Here is a 12,783-nt window from a genome sequence, read left to right on the forward strand (position 1 = left end):
TTTTTTCAAGTAATATTTATTTCAAAAAAGTATATTTTAGTAAATTTTTGAAAAACCAGGAATAAAACATTTAGAAATTCAAAGGCAGAAAAAGATTTTTATAACTATTTTTTAAAAAATACGCTTAGAAATCGAGAAAAATCGAATTTTTATATTATTATTCCTTAAAATAGGATTGTACAATGCTCAAAAATAAAAAAGGAAAAGAGAAAAACGGACCACCTTGAATAACTTTAGATCCAATGATCGGATCTTCACATTCTAGGTCTCAATCTTAATAATTCGAGAGAGTGACTTCAAATGGGTTAAATAATTACTGCAAACGATATTTTAAGTACCGAAATAAAACATAAAAGCTCACTTTTTCGCAATAAACATAACATTTTTATGATGGATCTCAGTCTCCCAAAATATAGGGGGTAGTCTCAATCTGGAAAGTAGGGTCCCCATTGTTTGGACAGAAAAGTGATCCAAAGTCAGAACCCCTTAATGTTATTTTTACATTTTGCGTATTTCACCATATCTTGATAACATTTTAAGGGAATTGAAAATTTTTTGCACACAATTATGAAATTAGTTTGTCCAAATATAATTTTGTGAAAAAACTAATTTTTAGTAAATATTTATTATTTTTTTATGATTTGTAAAACTGTGAATTGTTTGTTCTTTTCCCATTAATTAATTGACATTCCTTCATTAGTTAATTCTGATGACTCCTTTTTTGGCTAGAAGTTATCAAATATAAAAAATAATAATTAAGAACCATTTTTAATTTTTATTCTAATTATATTATATTATATTATNGACATAGTCTAGTGTTATGCGTACAAAAGCTTGCCTTTATTATTATATTATATTATATTATATTATATTATATTATATTATATTATGTTAGATTAAGTATAATTTAAAATGTTACAATTTTAAACTACATTTATAATGGTACGCATAGTGGCCCATCCTCCTAAAAAGGTCTGCCCTTGCCTATTCGTGCTTCTGTACTGTATTACACAAATCATATGTAAGTAATTTTAATAAATAAATTAGAGAGTCGGTGGCTCTGGGGATAGAGCATTCGCCTTTCAATTAGGTGATCCCGGTTCGAAGTGATGGCTGATCGCTACGAATTCCGCATCCGACTCTCACAGACCAGAGTTATGACATAAGATATCCTCACTGGTAGACGGATTATGGGTTAGAGTCCCCCTGCCGTTTGGCTAACCATGGGTTTCTCACCATGTAACGCAAATGCGGGTTAGTTCCATCAACAAGTCCTCCACGTAGGCAAATTTCTCCCAATACTTGATCCAGAAGTTCCCTTGTCTTCTGGATCAGGTTCAAAGTTACAAGGTTACGGAGTTGAGCATTAGTAGTCGCAAACCTATGAAGTTGGGTCAGCTGCTCAAATATGTTTATGTCTCGAATGGGACAGATCGTTAAGACACGGTTCCCAGCAGATCACTTAAGTCAAGCATCACTGGCTGCTATCAGTCTGCGTAGGGACCGAGTGTGTACGGTAGGTCCCCATTCAACTGTTCTAGCGTAAAGTGCTCGACTTCGCGTGCAGGTCGTCGAACTACAGAAGCTGGGGTGCCATGCCCTCTGCAGAGGATCAAAATTGTGATGGCATGTTTTCGGATCATCCTCAGGGGTGTTTCCCAGACAGTCGCCAATAGCTCATTATGCAGCTTTAGTGCGACGTAAATGAACTACAACTACAGCTTCAACGACGTTCATAAAATAAATAAATTATGAAGTCAGTATTTATCTTTAAATTAAGAAGAAGTCATTTTAAATGAGCATACAAAAAATAAAATAATTAAAACACACAATTTTTTTCTTATAAACTGTATTGATTGACACTAATTTATTTCAATAAAAAGCTTAATTTTATATATTTCAAAATACAAATTCTTTCATTTGTTTCTCTTTTTAAATATTAAAAAAGGCACATATTGAATATTGAAAATATTGTATTGATTTGAGCCAGCAGGTCGAGAGCAGCAAATTATTCAGCTATGAATTGAAGAGCATAAGCAAATATCCACGTAGCATGGATTATTTTATGGTCTTTAGTTGAAGAGGTCTTCTGTTGCTATAAATTGAGGAATTACATAAGCTTTTGTTTTGCGCATTCTGGACACAAAATTTCAGGTCCATCTGTAATGAAGCCTTTTCCAACCAAAGAAGAAGTGCACATAGCACATTTAAAGCAATCATTATGCCAAGTACGATCTTCAAACGATATGAACCTCGTACCTCCAATACCTGCAATAAAAATTTCATTTCAAGGTGATTCAACATAGGTACAAGGTATATCTTACCTTGTACAAGGTAAGGTATATCATAGGGATTGAGAATTATGAAACAATTCATTTCATTGTATTCCGATAGGGATGCCCTATCGGAGTACAATGAAATTTGATGATTAATGAACTGGCAGTTCGTGCGCATTTGAAATGGTATTTAAATTTACCTAAAATTTCTTAATGTGATGATGATTCTGTGTTTTCTTGTAATTGCGGTCAAACATGACATGCAAATCGGTTATTTGACGTAATTTAACGATTTGGCTGCTAACTTATTAAACTTACCAAGTTAGACATAAAATTTTTAAAAAGCGTAGAATAGTGATTTAGCTATTTCTGTGCTTATTTGGATGCCATATTTAACAATAATTACTAGAAAACATAAAATTGCTAAATATAATATATTACAAAATAATTATATTACAAAATATATATATAATCATATTACAAACTTATATTAGGTGGTCAAGTATACAATTTATTAGCAGGGGAGTTTTGATTGTTTTGCAGCTACGGACTCCTATGTCTAAAAATGAGTAACTCGCCTTATTTAGTTAAAATTTTGATTTAGTTTTGGGATAATAAAATGGATTTTATTGACGGTTTTCGGATTTTCAATGTAAAGGAAAAATATATTTAACTTTCGTGCAGTCACGTAGTTTTATGCCTGAAGATAAATTTTTTGACTTCATTTAAAATTGCGAGTTAGTATCGAAGTTATTAAAGTTGAAATGTTTGATGTTTTTTCATACAATCCCGAAAAGCTTTAAAAAAGTGCTTTTGCCACCAAATTTTCGGCAGAACCAAATGCTTTCAGTTTATTTTTCTCGAAAAAAAAACTTTTTTTGGACTGTTTTAATTAGCGGAGCTCGATGTTATTAATTATATAAAATTAGATCGGATATTTCTTATTTGTTTCTGCTAAGATCACGCGTTTCCTTTCCCTTTCTCTCCAAAGTGACGTCACTTGTGTGCGACGTCACACTATCCTTTTTCTTCCTTTTTTTTACTCATTTGTAAGGAATTGTGTTTTCAATTAAAGCCTTTCAGATTTTGATTTTCAAATATACTTACAATATTTAGATTTAATTTCAGGCTGCAATTCATAATTTAAACGTATTTGCTACCAGGTAAAAATTAAAAAAGAGTTAATTTAACTAATAAAGTTTTTTGATATGAGTTATTATTTTGGCTTTTCAATTTGAATTTTTATTTTTATTTTGAACTTACGTAGATTTAAGTTTTAATTTCTTGTAGGTTGCATTTAATACTTTTAACTTATTAATTACTTAAAAAAATTAAAATTAAAGAAAAATTTAAAAAAAATTAAAACAATGCTCTTTTGATGTGAATTTCCCTTTTTGGTTTTCTAAACATAATTATGTTTTCATTCTGACATTTTTAATGTGTAATTTTATTTTTAGAAGTAATTTTGAATGAGAGGAGTTTTGAATGAGAGAGAGTTAATTTTTCATTTATATTACTTTAATTTTGAAGCAGATGAGGGGGAATTTTAAATAAGTGAGTAAAGCGATCTAAATAAATAAATAAATAAATAAAATAAAAAACTATGCAAGCAATTTTGAGATACGGTAAGCGTCAGAAAACTGGGGGAGGGGCTTGAATGCAACTTAATTTACATAAGAATACATAAGTTTTTGAAATTTTTCATCTCAAAATTTAAGAATTATTTTTCGCTGCGCAATTTAGTTTGGTGGAATCTATAAGTAGTAGAATAATAATTTTTTGTAGCAATAACGCACGCATACGTCTAAAGATGATCAATGCATTTTAGTTATTTTAAATTTCCAATTAGTTTCAGAGCAATTAAATTGCAAAATCCCGTGTTTTTATTTATGAATATCAATCCACTCCAATATCTTGAGTTTTTTTTGTTGTTTTTCTATTTATTAATCGGTAATTCATCCTGGATTGCGAATCAATCTGAAAAGAACTGCACAAGCAGTTTCGGGGATTGTTGAGCGATAGCAAGCAGTTAGCTTATTCTCTAATGCAGGGGTGTCAAACTCAAAAGCTAACTTGGGCCAAATAAACAATGATTTACTTTACGTGGGCCGCAAAAGAAAAAAAATTCAATGTTCATAGAAACAAATATTTTTATTTTGAATAGTACATTGTAATAAACATATATAAAGTTAAATTATTCTTTGATACTTGACATCTCTTCTCTGCTTCTATCTGTCCAATTTCGGGAGAAATTTTATTGACCGAGACTACTTTCAAAATTGACCCAACGTGAGCGTTATTAATACAGTTTCGGACAGGAGATTTATTTCCATTCATAATAGAAAATAATTGCTCTCACTGATAAGTACTTCCAAACATGGAAATAATTTCATGCGCGAATTTTCGAGTATTTTCAAACCTTGCCGGTAAATATTTGTAAAATTCAGTTACACCCACTTCTTTTGCCTTCAAATTTGAGTCGTACTGAATCTCAATCACTTCCATTTGCATATTACTGGGTACTGAGTCTATATTTATTGAGAAAATCGAAGAAAACAAATAAAATTTGTCTTCCAAAGAATTAAAATCTTTAAACCTTGTTTCAAATTCGTATCTAAGATTTGAAATTTTTTCTGCGTATTTTTGATACAATACAGTATCCCTGGAATGGCAGGTGCCGCAAGCCAATTAGAATTTTTCGCGATGCCAAGAATTTTTAGAATTTTTCGCAAGCCAATTAGAATGATCCGTATAGTTTATAAATAAAGTATATTCTAATTTTACATGCTAGTTTTCTTTCTAAATCTCATCTCTATTTTATTTTTACTTTGCGTCAGATATATTGACTTGGCCGCAAAAATGTTCATCTCGGGCCGCATGCAGCCCGCGGGCCGTGAGTTTGACGCCCCTGCTCTAATATAATCACTATAAAATTTAGAATACATGAAAGTATAAATTGCAAGGCACTAAACAAGACGAAGGCGCAAAGAGGGAGTGATGCGAAACTGTCTGAATTGAAATGCGCAAGAATTTACGGTTTTGGCGAGAGAAACCAAGTAGGGCGCAGAGCACCCTGGTTTATAAAAGATTTAAGATTCTATTATTTAAATTCATATGTTATTCAAAAAGTAAATTATATTAAATTGAACCATCTGATTTTTTCAGGTGGAAGAGCAGTCAAGTTAACAAACAAAATTTCCAACAAAAACAAAATTTCTAATAATTTGTTTGGCGCTGATTTTAAATAATGGCAATATAATTAATAATAGAATTAATAAAAATCATGGAATTAATAGTAATGAGAGAAATAATAAAGATAGAAATAAAAAGATAATCGATTTACTTCTAAATATAAAAAATTAACCCTCTAATTTGGATTTTCTTTAAATTTTTCCTAAAAATAGCTAAAAAAAAGTACATATTTAAAATTCTAAAATTTTGTTTGAAAGCACGTATTTAAATTTTTCGAAACATTTTGCGTTTTTATTCAATATCAAGAAGGTTTACTATGCGCTAGAATAATGTTTTAGTAAATTTTAAGGTGATAAATTAGATGTTCCAACGTTACTCCACCCAAGATGGTGACTTTATGAAACATTTGAAAAAACAAAAAACAAATATTGGAATTTTAATTTTTCATTTGTGAATTATAAATAACAAAGATCGAATTTTTGAAAGTTGTAATTTTTTTTATATTTGTAATTTCTTAGGGTTCATTGAGCAGTTTTAATTTTTAAAATCGATTCATACACTAGAAAGGAAAAATAGGCCCCTTTTTGAGTCTTAACTAATTAGTATAAACAATTTAAGAATAAATATTATTAACACTAGAAAGACGGAAAATTGGTATATACCTATATTGCCCAAAAGCAGTCAAAATGACTGGGTTGTAAGGGAATAAATAATGTGTAAAGGAATTTATTTAAAATTAGTTTTGTCATATTTTTTATATTATTTACAGTTATATAACAAGTTATTAGTAAATATTAACAATAAAAAAATTATATGTTGTACAAAATTCTAAAAACTTGTGTCATTATATACATCATTGTTTTTCCAATTGAAATTAAAAGCAGTCGAAATGACTTCCTTAGGAAATCTAGTGTTAATGGTGTTCCTACTAATGCATTAATTTGTATACTTCAAAGTTTTTAAAATAAAAAAGAAAGAAGGAAAGGAAAGAAAATTGTTATTCAGCATTGTGTTTTTTTAAATATCTTTATTTACGTTGGAATGTACCTTTGGTTGACTCCATTAAGCAATTTAAATAATTAAATAAAACTTAGTTCTTGAGCTACGGATGATTGAAAAGTCCTTTCCTTTACTTTAAAAAATTGTCCTTGTACATTGTATTTACTTTATCTACTTAATTTATGCTGTCTCTTTCCTTTTTTTTGTGTTTTAAAGTTATAACACTAGAAAGTTCAAACATTAAAAGTAACAATTGAGCAGCTGATGTACTTCGAAGATAGTTGCTCCAGAAGATAGTTGCTGAGAAAAAAAAACTTTTTTTTAAGAGGACACAATACCGAAGGAGAAGCTTTTAATGGGAAATTGTGTTTCACCTCCAGTGATAATTTTAAGTTCAGAGAAAAGTGAGCTTAGAGTTCGAGAAAGTTTAGAGAAATGTTCTCAAGAATTATGGCAGCATTGCTTCCTTACTGCGTAATCTTAAATAATCCCGAAATAATTTGCTCGCATTTTAATACTTTGAAATTTTTTTTCAGTATTTGAGACATCATCATAGTGTTTTCTAAGTTTACCTTAACTCATTTTTTCTATGCTTTAAATTTCAAAATACTCATGTTGGGGAAGGCAAATTTGACATTTCTCCCACGTCCTCTTAAGATATTGAACTGTGAAATCTCCAAGAAAGACCATCTCTATGCAGCGACCATTTTTGAGAGGCACGGAATTTTTTCCATAGATTTTGTGTTGAGGAAAAGCTTTAAGAGAAACCATTAAAACCTCTCCCTGCGACCAGGCAAACATCTGCACCAAATGCGGGAAAGGTCAAGTAAGGTAACACGAAAAAATATCAAATCAAAAATTGAAACAAATAAGTAGATTAAAATATTTTCAAAAGATTTGCGTGGAGGCTAAGAACCTCCACACAAATTTAGAGAGCTCTTTTTGACTATGCAACCTCATGTTGTAGTCAGAGTGCTCTAAAGACGATGCTATCAATGATTTACTTTCAGAGTTGAAAGTTAAATTAGAAAAAAGAGTTTTTTTTTTAAAAAAAAACAAGCATCTCAGACAAACAAACCTCTTCTCACATTTTAATGCTGACGAATTTTTATGATATAAAATTAAATGGAAACTTAAACAAAAAGCATAATTGTTTAGTTATTTAAAATAACTTTATCATTCATGATTGGTGAATTAGATTTTACCCATAATTTTATCAGCTAGGATAACTTTTATAGACGCTAAATTTTATTCATAGATTAATCTTTTCATGAAGCTAACAAGAGTAGCATATCCGTGCCAAGAAAATTACACTGACTAAATTTAAAAACTTTTGCGAGAAAATTTTGTAATAAAAATTTTGAAATAAAAATTTTGAAGTTAATACAGGTAACCTCTAAGAGCAAACCAACCTCCATCAATGACCATTTTACTGTGGAACGGAGAGTGGTCGCTCCTGAGAGGTTTTACTGTACTATTGATTTGAACAGTCTGCTTTTAATTAAGGTGCATATTAATTGATGGTTTAATGATAGTAAATCCAGGATTCTACGTCACGGGGTACGAATCATGTATTTTTTTCAATTGACGCTTTAAACGATGAGGAGTCGAAAAGCAGTAAGAATTCGGAACAATGCCACTGAAATGTAAGAAAATCATTTGCTCATTTATTGTCTGCTTTAAGAGATTTTCCTTATTTCAGCTTAGTGTCTGCAGGCTTATTTAAGTCAGAAAGTGGCCAAAATTTTGATGAGCGACAAATTTTGGTTGCATTAGTTTAGAAATAATTGAAATTTGCATTGATATTAAAAAAAAAACATAATTTGAAATTTAAGTGCTCTAGCTAGACGGAAAGTGGTCGAAGTTTTGATTGACTACTTGGCGATAAGTTGACCACATAAATTTTGACTGTAGCAGCAAGGGAACGATTGAATCTTCCATTGTCTACTATCACAGAGTTTTGGTCAGTTAAGAATATTTTAACTAGTTGGATAGAGATGGAAATTTGGTCAAACAATATATTTTTTGAAAGATAAATTCTGCTTGTAGTAATCAGGAAATGTTTGAAACTTTTATTGTCTTCCTATTCAGCAGAGAGCTACAATTAAAATTGGAATATTCTAGGTAGCCGGAATATAGTCAAACTCTTACTTCACGATAAATTCATTTAGGTGATAATATATCGATTAATTCTCTTTGTAAGGGTCCAATAAAGACTGAAACTTGCATCGTCATCAGACACGAAGCTCCAATAGAGATTTAAGTGCTATAGCTAATCAGAAAAAGGTTAAAATTTTGATTGCAAGATTCCATTCTTACTGACGCAAAAGTCAGTTAACACTAGATTGCCTAAGGAAGTCATTTTGACTGCTTTTAATTTCAATTTGAAAAACAATGATGTATGTACAACATATAATTTTTTATTGTTAATATTTACTAATAACTTGTTATATAACTGTAAATAATATAAAAAATATAAAAAACTAATTTTAAATAAATTTCTTTACACATTATTTATTCTTTTACAATCCAATCATTTTGACTGCTTTTGGGCAATATAGGTATATACCAATTTTCCGTCTTTCTAGTGTTAAGAAAATAAAATAAAATTATTGATGAAATGAAGATTCCGTCTTGCAGCGCTAAGGATAAGAGCTGCGAAAGTCGAAAAAAATAGAAATGGTGAAGAAAAATCATGATTGTAAATTAGTTGAGCGACACAAAAGACTTACCCTTCCATATAAATCATTGTCAGAAAATGACTGCTAGAGAGAAAACTATCTTACCTCAAAAATTAGGATTGTTCCAAATGACCAGGGTTTGAAAATAATACATTGCTTATATTTATCATAAAATATTTAGAACTATTTAAAATATATTAAAATTAGTTCAGATCTTTATAAGTTATGAATAAAGAAGGTGTTGAGTAACTACCTCCTTCCATTTTCAAATCCTTGCGAAGATAGCAGTCAAAAAGCATATGCACATAAGAGGTCGCAAACTAAAATTTAAGCGAGAGAAAAATGTGGAAGGAGAGGACATCAAATTATGATTGATTCCTTTAGAAAATGGAAAAGAGGGGTAAAATCACCTTTAACACTAGATTGCAATATAAGTATATACCAATTTTCCGTCTTTCTAGTGTTAAGTTTCATGAAGCAATCAAACTATTTTTGGTGTTTTTTAATTCCTCTTTCCTCAATTCATATCTCGTTGATGATTTGGATTTTTTTTCTTCTTAAATATTGATTTTCTTAAATATTTCCTTAATATGCAACCTCGAATCTGCATATTTTTTTAAACTTTATTTCTGTTAAGGATTCTAAAATATATTTAAAGAAATATAATTATGAAACACTTTGCAATTATAAAAATACGAATGCTATTAGAAAACACACATAGAATAGTTAAATTATCACATTATTTTCATTCAAATTATACTTAATAATTACTAAATTCTTTTTTGGAGGTACCACGTGAGTATAATATGGTTTATATATGCAATAAGAACAATATTATACTTTAAGTAGATTTAGAATAAATATTTATTAAGAAATTATCTTTTCTGTTCAACTATAAAATATAAGTCAAAAATAAGAATGGTGTTAGAAAAAAATCCGTAAAATAGTTAAATTAACATCTTACTTTCATTTAAATTATACTGAATAAATACTTTTTTGAGGCACCACGTGAATATAATATGGTTTAAATATATCAAAAGAACAGTATTATGCTTTAATTTGATTTTTAAAACAATAATTCATTGAGAAAGGATTTTTCTTATTTAACTCTAAAATATAAGCCAGAATTTACCAGTGATAGGTTTAGAACATGCTACACATCGTTTTGCAAAGAGTTCTCCAAAACAATCTGCGCAATATGGTTTATCTTCTCTGGATGTAAAACGTTGACCAGCAAGGCAAGTGTTGCAGTTTGAGCAGCAGAAGCATTCTCTGTGCCATGGTTCATTACGGTACGTTACTCCACCACTTGTAATGATCTTAAAAAATCATTCAAAAAGAGGAATTAATATGGTGCATAAATAATCCCATAATTTTATGTATTTTTTCCAAATATCATTACGTCACGTTACTCTAACACTTGTAATGATCTTAAACTATTATTCAAAATGAGGAATTAATATGGTGCATAAATAATCATATCATTTTATGTTCATATAATTTTTTTCAAAAAAAAGATACCTTTCAAGAAAAATACAGTTGAAAATCGTTAAAAGTGACATTTTGATTTCTTGTAAATAAATGTAAGTAAATTTAAAAAAAATTAATATTTCTACAATAGTATGAAAATTTCAATTTCCTATTACATAAAAAATATTTGCAATGCAAAAAAAAAAAAATATTCACTCTATATTTGAAATTATATCAAAATCTTCCATAAGATACAGCTATTCAAGTTCATTTAATAGAGAAATAGTTATAATTTGCCTGTCAGTGTAATTATTAAATTTTTGGCGAAGGTATTAAACTCATACTAAAGTAACAAGAGAGAATTTTTTTTCCCACTCTGCTCAGGTTAACTGCACTGTAAAAATTGTGGTATAGTACCTATCCGAATTTACTGTTGCAAAATTCTAAAAAAATGCGTGAATGATTACTTTATTTACCGAATTGACTGTTTATACACACTTTATTTTAAAGGATGAAGTTATATATTAGCACCAATAATTGAGAAAGCTCTCACCAAGATCAGATGTTTTTAAACTAATCATAGTTGGTTACAGGTCAGAGACTGTTTTGTTGTCGTCTTTTAGTGTTCCATAAATTATACAAAATAGAGGTAAATTATGACTTTATTTGTGTAAGAAGTGATATTAGCGATGACAAAGGACTCCAGCTACACATAATGAAAGACTTTACTTAATTATTAACATTCTATTGTAGTATGAAATAGGCTATGATCAGTTTGCCAACTCATTACGACAAGAAAATTGAAATTTCGTGGCAAGTAATCGATCATGATCTCCTGTAGGCACTGTGTTCGACAGCTAAGCCTAGTTAGGATTTGATGTCCGTCATCGAAAATTAAAAGAGTTCATATTTTACTGTAATTATAAGTGTTAGTGTAACAAAAATGCTGGTGGCAACCAAGTAGTTTAAAACAACATTCTTGGTACTGTGACTCTTGGTGTAGTGGAACACTTCCATCACTTTTGTGTATAGAATAAAACTAGTTTGTCCTTACTGTGATTTTTCAAAAAACAAACGAAAAGGCTTTTTCTTAATAGTGGTTAAATTACTTTTTAAGTTACTTTATTAAAAAATATAATAAAAGAGTAATCCAAATATTTTTCGAACTTTGAATGTTCAATTTTGTGATTTTTTTCTAAAATCACGAAAAATCGCTTTATCACGTCACCGATACATATCTATTTTTATACACTTTTTTCACAATTTTTTTTTGTATTTTCAGAATACCATAAAAAGGTACTATATTTTGAAAAACTAAAATGACGGCAAAATTTTTTTTTGTTTAAGAAATTAGTTTTTTCTTTGCTATTTTAATTTATATTTACTATCAATTGTACTATTATAATCATAAAATACCATTGATTGTATTATTATTTCTTATTTGTTCTACAAATTTATAAGACACTAGAAGTACAAAACAAAGCGAAACAGTAACATCAAACTCATTATAATTTTTTCTAGAAAAAAGCAACAACTTGGTGAATGGAGATATTTCAAGTATTTTAAAGAGCATTAAAGTGATTAATTTGTTATAAGTAGATAAGCGGAAAAAGGTTTATCAAAGGTTATTCGCTCAATCAAAGAATCATAAAAAAGATTCTACGACATACGTTAAAATTTTTTCATCTAAAAGGGAATGTTCTGATTTATCTAGATTTCTTAATAGTACGAAGATTTTTATAATCTGTTCTCTTTGGAAGGCAAATTTGCTTCCATAATTATGAATAAAATTTTATAAATTATTTGCAGTAGTCTTAGACCTATTATTTTAAAAAATAGCACGATATTTCATTCCTTAAAAACTTCAATCTCTCCCACTTTCAAAAATCCAATTTTTTTAATCTTTACATTGTCGTAAAAGCAAAAGTTAGAAATTTAGTTAAATGAAACTCGTTATAATACCGTTGAAATATTATTCATTCAAATGTGAAGTTTCAAGTTAATCAATTAAAGCTCTCTCCACTTAAAATCCTTCAAGTTCTTACTTCTTCAAATTGCGTTGTATTTTTCTTTTCAATAAAATATTGTACAAAAATGTTTTTGTATAAATATTCTTCTACCAAACAGTTTTACATGCATAATAGTAAATGTAACAATAATGCTTT

General features: G+C 29.0%; 1 protein-coding gene across 3 annotated transcripts in view; it reads right to left on the minus strand.

The window, feature by feature from the left end:
* Nucleotides 1-1,745: 1,745 nt before the first annotated feature.
* LOC107437445 (four and a half LIM domains protein 2) overlaps nucleotides 1,746-12,783 on the minus strand; it is a 159,412-nt gene continuing 148,374 nt past the window's right edge. For all 3 annotated transcript variants that reach the window (XM_071187842.1, XM_071187843.1, XM_043049284.2), the window contains exons 9-10: nucleotides 10,281-10,467; nucleotides 1,746-2,268 (exon numbers count right to left, since the gene is read on the minus strand). In XM_071187842.1, the coding sequence (XP_071043943.1) occupies nucleotides 2,111-2,268; nucleotides 10,281-10,467 (345 nt within the window). In that variant the 3' untranslated portion in view covers nucleotides 1,746-2,110. The remainder of the gene's footprint in view (nucleotides 2,269-10,280; nucleotides 10,468-12,783) is intronic.

Source organism: Parasteatoda tepidariorum, chromosome X1 (genome assembly GCF_043381705.1).
Source record: "Parasteatoda tepidariorum isolate YZ-2023 chromosome X1, CAS_Ptep_4.0, whole genome shotgun sequence".
In the NCBI taxonomy this organism is placed as follows: domain Eukaryota; kingdom Metazoa; phylum Arthropoda; class Arachnida; order Araneae; family Theridiidae; genus Parasteatoda; species Parasteatoda tepidariorum.